This window comes from Bufo bufo, chromosome 8, assembly GCF_905171765.1.
Source record: "Bufo bufo chromosome 8, aBufBuf1.1, whole genome shotgun sequence".
Lineage (NCBI taxonomy): Eukaryota > Metazoa > Chordata > Amphibia > Anura > Bufonidae > Bufo > Bufo bufo.
In genome coordinates, this window is record NC_053396.1 from 59,134,437 (window position 1) to 59,148,705 (window position 14,269).

The window sequence follows — 14,269 nt, forward strand, 5'->3', positions numbered from 1 at the left end:
TGCCCACAACTTTGAAGATGTTTTTTTTATTATTATTTTTTTATTGTGAAGCAAACAACAAATAGAACAAAACAACAGAAAAAGTCAATGTGCATAACTATTCACCCCCTAAAGTCAATACTTTGTAAAGCCACCTTTTGCGGCAATCACAGCTCCAAGTCGCTTTGGATAAAACTATGAGCTTGCCACATCTTACCACTGGGATGTTTGCCTATTCCTCCTTGCAAAACTGCTCCAGCTCCTTCAAGTTGGATGGTTTGCGCTTGTAAACAGCAATCTTTAAAGTCTCACCACAGATTTTCTATTGGATTGAGATCTGGGCTTTGACTAGGCCATTCCAACCCATTTACATGTTGCGATGCTGCACAGCGCGGCCTGCGATGTATCAGTGGGAGAGAGGAGGGGCTGGAGGCCGGCAACTGGTGTTGGAATCGCGGAGTGGCCCGATGCAGTCATTGTACTCTATTACACCGGGCCCCGCTCACAGCACTATTCATATGTCAAGTGTAGGCATGGGAGCTTTGTTAGAGTATTGCAATTTTCTGCAGCAGTATCGCAATCCCCTGTAGTAGTCACTATGAAACTATTGTAGCAGGCAGGCTGGCCAGTCACTCACGCACATGCTCCTCCCACTTTATTAATGAAGCAGGCGTGTGACGAAGTGAGTGACGTTACGCTGCCAGCCAGCCTGCCTGCTACGATAGTTTCATAGTGAGTACTACAGGGGACTGCGATACTGCTACAGAGGATTGCAATACTTTAACAAAGCTCTCATGCCTACACTTTACATATGAATAGTGCTGTGAGCGGGGCCCGGTGTAATAGAGTACAATGACTGTAATGGGCCCTGCCGCGATTCCAACACCAGTTGCTGGCCTCCACCCCCTGCATTGGGGGTCACTATTTACACAGGGACAAAGGATGCTATATATGTGTCATCCACAGATCCCCCCCATAACAGTGCGCCATCCACAGATCCCCCCCCCCCATAGCGCCATCCACAGATTCCCCCCTTCATAACAGCGTCATCCACAGATCCCCTATAATAGTGTCATCCACAGACCACCATTAGTTTAAAACCCACCAAAAGCACACCTTTTGGTTAAAAAAAATTTTTCTTCTTATTTTCCTCAAAAACCTAGGTGCGTCTTATGGGCAGGTGTGTCTTATAGGGCGAAAAATACGGTATATATATTTTTTTATTTCACTTCACCAACACAATAAATTAACAAAACATTGAACTTAAGGCTGTAATGTAACAAAACACGAATAAAGTCAAGGGGGGGAGGGGGGTACTGTTAATAAGAAAAAAGTATACATATTAAGTATTGCCACGTCCGTAATGATCTGCTCTATAAAAATGTCACATGTCCTAAACCCTCAGGTGAACGCTTTAAAAAAATAAAAAAATAAAAAATTTGCCAAAACAACCAATTTTTTGGTCACATTGCCCCATAAAGTGTAATAATTAATGATCAAAAAATCCCCAAAAATGGTACCAATAAAAATGTCATCTCATCCTGCAAAAAACTAGCTCCTGCACAAGACGATTGGCAGAAAAAATTAATAAAGCGTTCAGAAAATGGAGACACAAACATTTTTTTTCAAAAATGCTTTATTATGTACAACTGAAACAAAGTAGACATAATTGATATAATTGCGTCCGTAACAACCTGCTCCATAAAAATAGCACATGATTGTTGTAAAAAATAAAATAAAATTTAACTGTGCCAAAACAACCATTTTTTGGTTACCTTGCCTCACAAAAAACTTAATATACAGCAATTAAAAATCATATGTACCCCAAAATAGTACCAATAAAACTGGCACCTTATCTCCTAGTTTCCAAAATGGGGTCACTATTTGGGAGTTTCCACTGTAAGGGTGCATCAGGGGGGCTTTAAATAGGACATGGCATCTAAAAACCAGTCCAGCAAAATCTGCCTTCCAAAAACCATATGGCGATCCTTTTCTTCTGCTCCCTGCCGTGTGCCCTTACATCAATTTACAACCACATGTGGGGTGCTTCTGTAAACCGCAGAATCAGGGTAATAAATATTGAGTTTTGTTTGGCTGTTAACCCTCGATGTGTTAAAGAAAAAAAAGGATTCAAATGAAAAATCTGGCAAAAAAGTGAAATTTAGAAAGTTTGTAAAATCAGTTTGGAGTAACTCGAGGGGTGTAGTTTCTACAATGGGGTCATTTATGAAGGGGGGGTTCCACTATGTAAACCCCACAGTGACTTCAGACCTGAACTGGTTAAGAACTGCTTCTAAAATTCTAAGCCTTCTAACGTCCTAAAAAAATTAAATGACATTTACAAAATGATGCCAGCATAAAGAAGACATATGGGGAATGTTAAAGGGAACCTGTCACCTCTACTGTGCTACCCGCACTGAGAGTTTCTAAATGTTCATTGTCTTAACCTAAACATATAAATTACACTTTTAATTTAATTTGCAGATGAATTCAATAAGTATTATGCATTTATGTACTTCCCGCCTTTTATGCAAATTAACATAAAAGAGTCATATGTTACTTGTGACCAGAGAAGAGTCATATTTTCAAGCTCTGACTCATCTCAGGTTAATTTGCATATGTATCAAATCGTTTTTTTTACACAATAAAAGCACACAGAGCTATGGGGACTGGGTATTGCGGATGTGCTAGGGGCCATCTAGCAACCAATGTCCTCAGCTCTGTACCCAAAATCCAGGTGACAAGTTCCCTTTAACCACCTCCGGACCGCTGTACGCACAGATGCGTCCTGGAGGTGGTTGATTCATTCCGAGTGGACGCGCCGGCGCGTCCTCTCGCGATGGCCGAGATTTCCTGTGAACGCGCGCACACAGGCGCGCGCGTTCACAGGAACGGAAGGTAAGAAAGTGGATCTCCAGCCTGCCAGCGGCGATCGTTCGTTGGCAGGCAGGAGATGTGATTTTTTTAACCCCTAACAGGTATATTAGACGCTGTTATGATAACAGCGTCTAATATACCTGCTACCTGGTCCTCTGGTGGTCCCCTTTGTTTGGATCGACCACCAGAGGACACAGGTAGCTCAGTAATATGTTGCACCAAGCACCACACTACACTACATCCCCCCCCCCCCCCCCCGTCACTTATTAACCCCTTATTCACCCTTGATCACCCCTGATCACCCCATATAGACTCCCTGATCACCCCCCTGTCATTGATCACACCCCTGTAAAGCTCCATTCAGACGTCCGCATGATTTTTACGGATCCACTGATAGATGGATCGGATCCGCAAAACGCACACGGACGTCTGAATGGAACCTTACAGGGGCATGATCAATGACTGTGGTGATCACCCCATATAGACTCCCTGATCACCCCCCTGTCATTGATCACCCCCCTGTAAAGCTCCATTCAGATGTCCGCATGATTTTTACGGATCCACTGATAGATGGATCGGATCCGCAAAACGCACACGGACGTCTGAATGTAGCCTTACAGGGGCATGATCAATGACTGTGGTGATCACCCCATATAGACTCCCTGATCACCCCCCTGTCATTGATTACCCCCCTGTCATTGATCACCCCCCTGTAAAGCTCCATTCAGATGTCCGCATGATTTTTACGGATCCACTGATAGATGGATCGGATCCGCAAAACGCACACGGACGTCTGAATGGAGCCTTACAGGGGCGTGATCAATGACTGTGGTGATCACCCCATATAGACTCCCTGATCACCCCCCTGTCATTGATCACCCCCCCTGTCATTGATCACCCCTCTGTAAGGCTCCATTCAGACATTTTTTTGGCCCAAGTTAGCGGAATTTTTTTTTTTTTTCCTTACAAAGTCTCATATTCCACTAACTTGTGTCAAAAAATTAAATCTCACATGAACTCACCATACCCCTCACGGAATCCAAATGCGTAAAAATTTTTAGACATTTATATTCCAGACTTCTTCTCACGCTTTAGGGCCCCTAGAATGCCAGGGCAGTATAAATACCCCACATGTGACCCCATTTCAGAAAGAAGACACCCCCAGGTATTTCGTGAGGGGCATATTGAGTCCATGAAAGATTGAAATTTTTGTCCCAAGTTAGCGGAAAGGGAGACTGTGAGAAAAAAATAAATAAAATCAATTTCCGCTAACTTGTGCCAAAAAAGAAAAAATTTCTATGAACTCGCCATGCCCCTCATTGAATACCTTGGGGTGTCTTCTTTCCAAAATGGGGTCACTTGTGGGGTAGTTATACTGCCCTGGCATTCTAGGGGCCGAAATGTGTGGTAAGGAGTTTGAAATCAAATTCTGTAAAAAATGACCAGTGAAATCCGAAAGATGCTCTTTGGAATATGGGCCCCTTTGCCCACCTAGGCTGCAAAAAAGTGTCACACATCTGGTATCTCCGTACTCAGGAGAAGTTGGGGAATGTGTTTTGGGGTGTCATTTTACATATACCCATGCTGGGTGAGAGAAATATCTTGGCAAAAGACAACTTTTCCCATTTTTTTATACAAAGTTGGCATTTGACCAAGATATTTATCTCACCCAGCATGGGTATATGTAAAAAGACACCCCAAAACACATTCCTCAACTTCTCCTGAATACAGAGATACCAGATCTGTGACACTTTTTTGCAGCCTAGGTGGGCAAAGGGGCCCATATTCCAAAGAGCACCTTTCGGATTTCACTGGTCATTTTTTACAGAATTTGATTTCAAACTCCTTACCACACATTTGGGCCCCTAGAATGCCAGGGCAGTATAACTACCCCACAAGTGACCCCATTTTGGAAAGAAGAGACCCCAAGGTATTTCGTGATGGGCATAGTGAGTTCATAGAACTTTTTATTTTTTGTCACAAGTTAGTGGAATATGAGACTTTGTAAGAAAAAAAAAAAAATAAATCATCATTTTCCGCTAACTTGTGACAAAAAATAAAAAGTTCTATGAACTCACTATGCCCATCAGCGAATACCTTAGGGTGTCTACTTTCCGAAATGGGGTCATTTGTGGGGTGTTTGTACTGTCTGGGCATTGTAGAACCTCAGGAAACATGACAGGTGCTCAGAAAGTCAGAGCTGCTTCAAAAAGCGGAAATTCACATTTTTGTACCATAGTTTGTAAACGCTATAACTTTTACCCAAACCATTTTTTTTTTACCCAAACATTTTTTTTTTATCAAAGACATGTAGAACAATAAATTTAGAGCAAAATTTTTATATGGATCTCGTTTTTTTTGCTAAATTTTACAACTGAAAGTGAAAAATGTAATTTTTTTGCAAAAAAATCGTTAAATTTCGATTAATAACAAAAAAAGTAAAAATGTCAGCAGCAATGAAATACCACCAAATGAAAGCTCTATTAGTGAGAAGAAAAGGAGGTAAAATTCATTTGGGTGGTAAGTTGCATGACCGATCAATAAACGGTGAAAGTAGTGTAGGTCAGAAGTGTAAAAAGTGGCCTGGTCTTTCAGGGTGTTTAAGCACTGGGGGCTGAGGTGGTTAACCACTTCAGCCCCCCTAGCTTAAACACCCTTAATAACCAGGCCACTTTTTACACTTCTGCACTACACTACTTTCACCGTTTATTGCTCGGTCATGCAACTTACCACCCAAATGAATTTTACCTCCTTTCTTCTCACTAATAGAGCTTTCATTTGGTGGTATTTCATTGCTGCTGACATTTTTACTTTTTTTGTTATTAATCGAAATTTAACGATTTTTTTGCAAAAAAATGACATTTTTCACTTTTAGTTGTAAAATTTTGCAAAAAAACCAACATCCATATATAAATTTTTCTCTAAATTTATTGTTCTACATGTCTTTGATAAAAAAAAAATAATGTTTGGGAAAAAAAAAAATGGTTTGGGTAAAAGTTATAGCGTTTACAAACTATGGTACAAAAATGTGAATTTCCGCTTTTTGAAGCAGCTCTGACTTTCTGAGCACCTGTCATGTTTCCTGAGGTTCTACAATGCCCAGACAGTAGAAAAACCCCACAAATGACCCCATTTCGGAAAGTAGACACCCTAAGGTATTCGCTGATGGGCATAGTGAGTTCATAGAAGTTTTTATTTTTTGTCACAAGTTAGCGGAAAATGATGATTTTTTTCTTTTTTTTCTTACAAAAGTCTCATATTCCACTAACTTGTGACAAAAAATAAAAACTTCCATGAACTCACTATGCCCATCACGAAATACCTTGGGGTGTCTTCTTTCCAAAATGGGGTCATTTGTGGGGTAGTTATACTGCCCTGGCATTTTAGGGGCCCAAATGCGTGCGAAGTAGTTTGAAATCAAAATCTGTAAAAAATGGCCGGTGAAATCCGAAAGGTGCTCTTTGGAATGTGGGCCCCTTTGCCCACCTAGGCTGCAAAAAAGTGTCACACATCTGGTATCGCCGTACTCAGGAGAAGTTGGGCAATGTTTTTTGGGGTGTCATTTTACATATACCCATGCTGGGTGAGAGAAATATCTTGGCAAAAGACAACTTTTCCCATTTTTTTTATACAAAGTTGGCATTTGACCAAGATATTTATCTCACCCAGCAAGGGTATATGTAAAAAGACACCATAAAACACATTGCCCAACTTCTCCTGAGTACGGTGATACTAGATGTGTGACACTTTTTTGCAGCCTAGGTGGGCAAAGGGGCCCACATTCCAAAGAGCACCTTTCGGATTTCACCGGCCATTTTTTACAGATTTTGATTTCAAACCACTTCTCACGCATTCGGGCCGCTAAAATGCCAGGGCAGTATAACTACCCCACCAGTGACCCCATTTTGGAAAGAAGACACCCCCAGGTATTTTGTGATGGGCATAGTGAGTTCATGGAAGTTTTTATTTTTTGTCACAAGTTAGTGGAATATGAGACTTTGTAAGGAAAAAAAAATAAAAAAAAATTAAAATCATCATTTTCCGCTAACTTGTGACAAAAAATTCTAGGAACTCGCCATGCCCCTCACGGAATACCTTGGGGTGTCTTCTTTCCAAAATGGGGTCACTTGTGGGGTAGTTCTGCCCTGGCATTCTAGGGGCCCTAATGTGTGGTAAGTAGGTAAATGACCTGTGAAATCCGAAAGGTGCTCTTTGGAATGTGGGCCCCTTTGCCCACCTAGGCTGCAAAAAAGTGTCACACATGTGGTATCGCCGTATTCAGGAGAAGTTGGGCAATGTGTTTTGGGGTGTCTTTTTACATATACTCATGCTGGGTGAGAGAAATATCTCGGCAAAAGACAACTTTTCAATTTTTTTATACAAAGTTGGCATTTGACCAAGATATTTATCTCACCCAGCATGGGTATATGTAAAATGACACCCCAAAACACATTGCCCAACTTCTCCTGAGTACGGCGATACCAGATGTGTGACACTTTTTTGCAGCCTAGATTCGCAAAGGGGCCCACATTCCTTTTATGAGGGCATTTTTAGACATTTGGATCCCAGACTTCTTCTCACGCTTTAGGGCCCCTAAAATGCCAGGGCAGTATAAATACCCCACATGTGACCCCATTTTGGAAAGAAGACACCCCAAGGTATTCAATGAGGGGCATGGCGAGTTCATCAAATTTTTTTTTTGGGCACAAGTCTCCCTTTCCGCTAACTTGGGACAAAAATTTCAATCTTTCATGGAGTCAATATGCCCCTCACGGAATACCTTGGGGTGTCTTCTTTCCGAAATGGGGTCACATGTGGGGTATTTATACTGCCCTGGCATTCTAGGGGCCCTAAAGCGTGAGAAGAAGTCTGGAATATAAATGTCTAAAAAATTTTACGCATTTGGATTCCGTGAGGGGTATGGTGAGTTCATGTGAGATTTTATTTTTTGACACAAGTTAGTGGAATATGAGACTTTGTAAGAAAAAAATAAAAATTTCCGCTAACTTGGGCCAAAAAAATGTCTGAAAGGAGCCTTACAGGGGGGTGATCAATGACAGGGGGGTGATCAGGGAGTCTATAAGGGGTTATCACCCCCCTATAAGGCTCCATTCAGATGTCCGCATGTGTTTTGCGGATCCGATCCATGTATCTGTGGATCCGTAAAAAACATACGGACATCTGAATGCAGCCTTACAGGGGGGTGATCAATGACAGGGGGGTGATCAGGGAGTCTATATGGGGTGATCACCCCCCTGTCATTGATCACCCCCCTATAAGGCTCCATTCAGATGTCTGTATGTGTTTTGCGGATCCGATCCATGTATCAGTGGATCCGTAAAAATCATACGGACGTCTGAATGGAGCCTTACAAAGGGGTGATCAATGACAGGGGGGTGATCAGCGAGTCTATATGGGGTGATCAGGGGTGATCAGGGGTTAATAAGTGACAGGGAAGGGGGGGTGTAGTGTAGTGGTGTTTGGTGCTACATATTACTGAGCTGCCTGTGCCCTCTGGTGGTCGATCCAAACAAAAGGGACCACCAGAGGACCATGTAGCAGGTATATTAGACGCTGGTATCAAAACAGCGTCTAATATACCTGTTAGGGGTTAAAAAAAAATCGCATTTCCAGCCTGCCAGCGAACGATCGCCGCTGGCAGGCTGGAGATCCACTCGCTCACCTTCCGATCCTGTGAACGCGCACGCATGTGTGCGCGCGTTCACAGGAAATCTCGGGTCTCGCGAGATGACGCATATATGCGTGACTCTGCGCAGGGCTGCCGCCTCCGGAACGCGATCCTGCGTTAGGCGGTCCGGAGGCGGTTAAGTAATAAATATTTTATGAGGTATCACTTTCTGTTTTAAAAGCAGAGAATTAGAAATATGAAAAATTTACAATTTTTCAAGATTTGGGATTTTTTAATAAGTAAAGGTGAAATATATTGACTCAAATTTATGACTATCATGAAGTACAATGTGTCACGAGAAAACAATCTCAGAATGGCTTGGATTAATAAAAGGGTTCCAAAGCTATTACCACATAAAGTGACACGTCAGATTTGCAAAAAATGGCCTGTGCAGAAGGGCGAAAACTGGCCTGCTGTTCCAGTGGTGTTGCTTCAGTTGTCTTGGTTTCTAGCCAGTCACTGACCACAGTAGTAATGTCAGGTAGTAGGGTACATTAGCAGCAGAAATCATGTGGAGTAGTCTGTTGCTCCATGCCACTCTGATTGGGGTCAATGAGGAGGACAACATAGTTTTGCGGCACAAATGTGAAGGCAAGGCTGCAGCGCTGATAGTTTACTTATTAATGTACAATACAAATGCTTTTCTAGATCTCATTCACTGTGCTCGTAAATGTCCCTTTTCCATTTATGATAAGAGGAGCTGCTCACCTGATCAAAGAGTTGTTTTCCGGTGGTGTTTGGCTGGATGGCAAACTCCAGCTCTGCATCCATTGTGGTCACACGTACACTGATCTAAAGATAAAAGATTGTACACGATTAGGTAATGCAGTCAGCAAACATTTGATAATCTTCTCTATTTCTGCTGGATATGTCGATTGATAAATCATAGATAAATCAACTACAGGAGCGTGATTATCCACCTAGGAAGCCGCTGGATACTGTGACTGAACCACCTGAAGGGCCATACACTGGTCGCTGTACAAAGTGCGTTGGCATCACTTCAGTAAATAGCATTTATTAGGCTACTTTCACACTAGCGTTCGGAGCGGATCCGTCTGATGTTTCATCAGACGGATCCGCTCCGATAATGCAGACGTTCGCATCCGTTCAGAACGGATGCGTCTGCATTAAAACTTAGAAAATTTTCTAAGTGTGAAAGTTGTCTGAGCGGATCCGTTCAGACTTTCCATTGTAAGTCAATGGGGAACGGATCCGCTTGAAGATTGAGCCATATGGTGTCATCTTCAAGCGGATCCGCCCCCATTGACTTACATTATAAGTCTGGACGGATCCGCTCGCCTCCGCACGGCCAGGCGGACACCCGAACGCTGCAAGCAGCGTTCAGCTGTCCGCCTGGCCGTGCGGAGGCGAGCGGAGCGGAGGCTGAACGCCGCCAGACTGATGCAGTCTGAGCGGATCCGCATCCATTCAGACTGCATCAGGGCTGGACGGAAGCGTTCTGCTCCGCTCGTGAGCCCCTTCAAACGGAGCTCACGAGCGGACAGCAGAACGCTAGTGTGAAAGTAGCCTTATGTAGAGAAAGTTAATACAAGGCGAGCTCCTGGTCCTGATAGTAAAATATACAGACAGCATTGTGTTGTGGTGCGCTTGTGCAGCTGGATTCGTACATGAAATTAGAACGGAGGCCATCAATCAAATGTGAAGGGGGTGTGGTGAGCTTGACTTCAAAAAGTTTGTTTACATACGGCATGCACGGGAATCTAACTTTTTCAGAGAGCAAAGAGAAACCCAAATTTAGAAACAAGATGAGAACATCTAAGGTAATGCTGGTGGCTTATGGTGTGTTTTTTTTAGCTGACAGGTTCCCTTTAAATTCTTAAATTCAGATGTTTTTTATTCACCATATGCTAACTGCATGTCTAAAAGTGTTTTTTTTTACAAACATCTTCATTAAAGATTTTAAACATTTTGTATAATTAAGAGCAAAAAGTGAACATGGCAAAGTACACCAGTGATATGTGGTAAGAACAATTCTGTCGGGGGGGCGTGGCTTGTGAGTGCATGGAGTAAGACGCACTGTTCACTGCTCCTGCTAGAATCCTGCTCATTTACACTGGAAGCGCACTCAAACTGCCTGAAATTACTTTACCTGGGGAGAGGAAGGTGTCCGGTGATTGTGGTGACTAAATCGGGAGCTTGAAAATGCCAAGAAAATCGTCCAAACTGGCGAAACATGACCGCATGGATAAAGGCCAAGATGGCGCCGGAAGTGGAGAGGGGTCGGCGCTGCAGGAGACGGTGAGCCAGAGCGCGGCTGCTAAACTCAGTAAATATGCCAGACTGGACGGTGGAGTGGGCGATTCGGCTAGCGATAAAGGGACTGATATACCTACCTCCTCTGATCAGGAGGACGGATCCATGGACGGTGATGACCCGGTTCTTGCCGGTCAGCCGGTACTCAAATCTGCAGCCCCTGCAATAGTAACAGTAGACCTGCGGGTTGATTCTACAAGGGAGCCCACATTGAAAGATATAATGGTGGCTGTGGCAAGCTGCAACAGTACCCTTAAAGTGCTCGCAGTACAAGTTGGCAGCCTGCGATCAGATGTGTCCATAATCAGGCACGACCTGCACAAGATTTCTGAGCGCACTTCAGATTTGGAAAAGAGGGTGTCCTCACTGGAAGACGTTATTCAACCTCTGCAAATGGCGTCAAAAATGAATGGGAAAGATATAGCTGCCTTATACGCCAAAGCGGATGATTTAGAGAACAGATCGCGGAGAAATAATCTGCGAATTGTTGGTATGCCAGAAAAAACAGAAGGGGCCAATGCTACAGAGTTTGTGGAGAAATGGTTGCACCAGTTATTCCATGAGAAGGGCCTATCTTCCCTGTACGCGGTTGAGCGGGCGCACAGAGTCCCTTCGCGGCCGCTCCCGCCAGGCAGGCCTCCTCGCCCCATACTGGCGAAGATTCTACACTTTAAAGATCGGGACACTATCCTACGCCAGTCAAGGGACAATGATGAGATGGTCATGAATGGGGTCAGAGTGTCCATTTTTCCGGATTATTCCAATGAGGTGCAGCGGAGGAGGAGCAGATTTATAGATATAAAGAAAAGGCTCAGAGTGCTACAAGTTCCGTACGCCATGTTGTTCCCGGCTAGATTGCGAGTGGTGGCATTGGGATCCACCAGATTCTTTGAGGACCCTGATGAAGCGACACAGTGGCTGGACGTCCACGAGCGGCAACTGAGAAGTGGGGCCCTGGACACTTGAAGGAAACAGTTTGCAGTTTGTGTTCACTTTATATGCATAGGATTGCACCCTAATGTCACTTGAACGTTATACCTGTTATAAAGTGTATTGAGTGTTGCTACCACATGGTAGATCCTGATGCAGGAGTAGGAAGTTGGGATAAGAAATGTATATCCCAGTTGTGGAGAGGATTCTCTACCTGAGGGAGAGTGTTGGAATTAGAAGTGATTTTTGATCAGCATTGGGCATTGTGCTTACAGATTGCCCTGAGTTTGAGTTGGATGTTTGGGAGGGGGGGGTTGGGGTTACTGTTCAAAGTAGCCTGATCACTGGGGAGGGATGGGGGGGAGGGTGACGGGTCAGAGATGGGTGAGGGGCTTGAATTATGAGAGAGTGACATTAGTATGGAGTGTGAGATTCAAACATGCAGTAATCTTTCATCATGACACAGGTGATTAAAGTGTTGAGCTGGAATGTGAGGGGAATGGCTGAAAACGACAGTGTATATTTCAATATTTGGGTCGGTTTCAGCCAGCTATCTGCTGCCTGCAGGAAACGCATTTGTCCAATGATAATGTGCAGTGGCTGAACAAAAATTGGGTAGGGCATGTGGTACATGCAATCCATTCCTCTCACTCTAGGGGTGTTAGTATGATTGTGCATAAAAGTATAAGGTATGAACATCTGAAGCAATGTGTGGATGCTGAGGGCAGGTATGTGTGTGTAGTGTGCAAGATTGATGGGATCCAGGTGGTGTTGGTATCAGTATATGTGCCTCCACCTTTTGCTTCCCCTTTAATAAGGGATATTATGACCTTTGTGGCGGACTCCCCTGGACTGCCGTGGCTGCTAGTGGGGGACTTCAATTGTACATTGAATGACTCCATAGATAGATGTCGGGTAGAAGGTGCCAGTGGATCACCGGGGAGTGTGGCTCTTAAGAATATTATGAGGGAAACTGGTTTACTTGATGCTTGGAGGCTGCGCAACCCGGATAAACGGGTGTTTTCATGTAGATCTGCTACGCATCATTCATTATCACGCATAGATCTGGCTTTGGTGAATGATGTTATGCTGCCATTGATAAGAGATGTTGTTTATCACCCTCGGTCGTTGTCTGACCATTCCTTGGTGCAGGTTGATTTGTGCCTGGGCGTGCTTGGGCAGGGACCGAGGTTGTGGAAATGTAACCCGCATTGGTTGAATGTACTTGGTGATTTGTCTGAGATTACTCTGGAGGTCAGGGAGTACTTTTCTATCAATGGGGGGACGGCTTCAATACACGGAGTTTGGGATGCCATGAAAGCGTTTTTGAGAGGTGTACTGATCAAAGAAATTAGTAAGCATAAATCTAAATCCAGAGAGGCAGATGTTAAAGCTCATGTACAAGTAACAGAGGCTGAAAGGGAGTTTGGTAGAATCCCCACCATGGCTAATAGTGAGGCGCTGGAGGTAGCTCAGGAACAGCTGAGGTGTCACCTACTACAGGCTGCAGAGAGGAAACGTAGTTTTTACCGCCAAAGATCTTTTGAGGAGGGAGAGAAAGTTGGGCATTTGCTTTCAGTGGTTTCTCAGGCACAGAGGGGTTCTTCTTGTATACAAGAGCTATTGGATGGTAATGGGAAGAGTAGCCAGGATACAAAAGGGATATTAGATATTCTAAAAGGTTTTTATGTCTCTCTCTATGCTTCCAAGGCGTCTAGCTCGGAGGAGGCCTTGTCCGCCTTTCTGGCTGAGGCTCAGCTATCAGTGTTATCAGAGGAAGATAGAGAGAGACTGGAAGAGCCGATCACGCTGGAGGAGTTAGAGGTAGCTCTTGGGGGGATGGCGAATGGTAAGGCGCCGGGGGCAGACGGCATACCAGTGGAGGTGTATAAAAAGTTGCAAGGGGTACTTCTTTCTGAATTACTTAGGGTTCTTGAATATTCTCTGGAGGCGGGTTCGCTACCACATTCTATGCAGGAGGCTATCATAGTAGTTATTCCTAAGTCTGGGAAAGATCCCAAAGTTCCTGATTCCTATAGACCAATTTCGCTATTAACAGCAGATGTGAAGCTCCTGGCGAAGGTGTTGGCGAACAGGCTGTCCAGGGTAATACTAACTATAGTGCACCCGGATCAAACGGGCTTTATGCCTGGGAAATCGACTGCTATAAATATCCGTAGAGTATATGCTAGTATGAATATTCCAGCAGACAATGGAGGAGATAGGGCCTTACTTGTGTTAGACGCCGCCAAGGCGTTCGACAGTGTTGAATGGAACTACCTATGGGAAACCTTGAGAGTCATGGGCTTTGGTGCTCGATTTATTCAGTGGGTGAAAGTGTTGTATTCAAGTCCAAAGGCACGGATCAGAGCTAATGGGGGGTTGTCAGATAGCTTTTCTTTGTCCAGAGGCACCAGACAGGGGTGCCCATTGTCACCCTTGTTGTTTGCGTTAGCAATTGAACCACTTGCAGCCCTTATCCGCCTGTCACCTCATATTGTGGGGTTTAGATATGGGGAG

General features: G+C 44.0%; 1 protein-coding gene across 1 annotated transcript in view; it reads right to left on the reverse strand.

Annotated features, from left to right (window-relative positions):
• The window catches only part of LOC120977954 (moesin), a 173,377-nt gene that overhangs the window by 61,856 nt on the left and 97,252 nt on the right, over positions 1–14,269 (reverse strand). Inside the window, exon 2 of the mRNA XM_040406143.1 lies at positions 9,254–9,337. Within this exon, the coding sequence (XP_040262077.1) occupies positions 9,254–9,337 (84 nt within the window). The remainder of the gene's footprint in view (positions 1–9,253; positions 9,338–14,269) is intronic.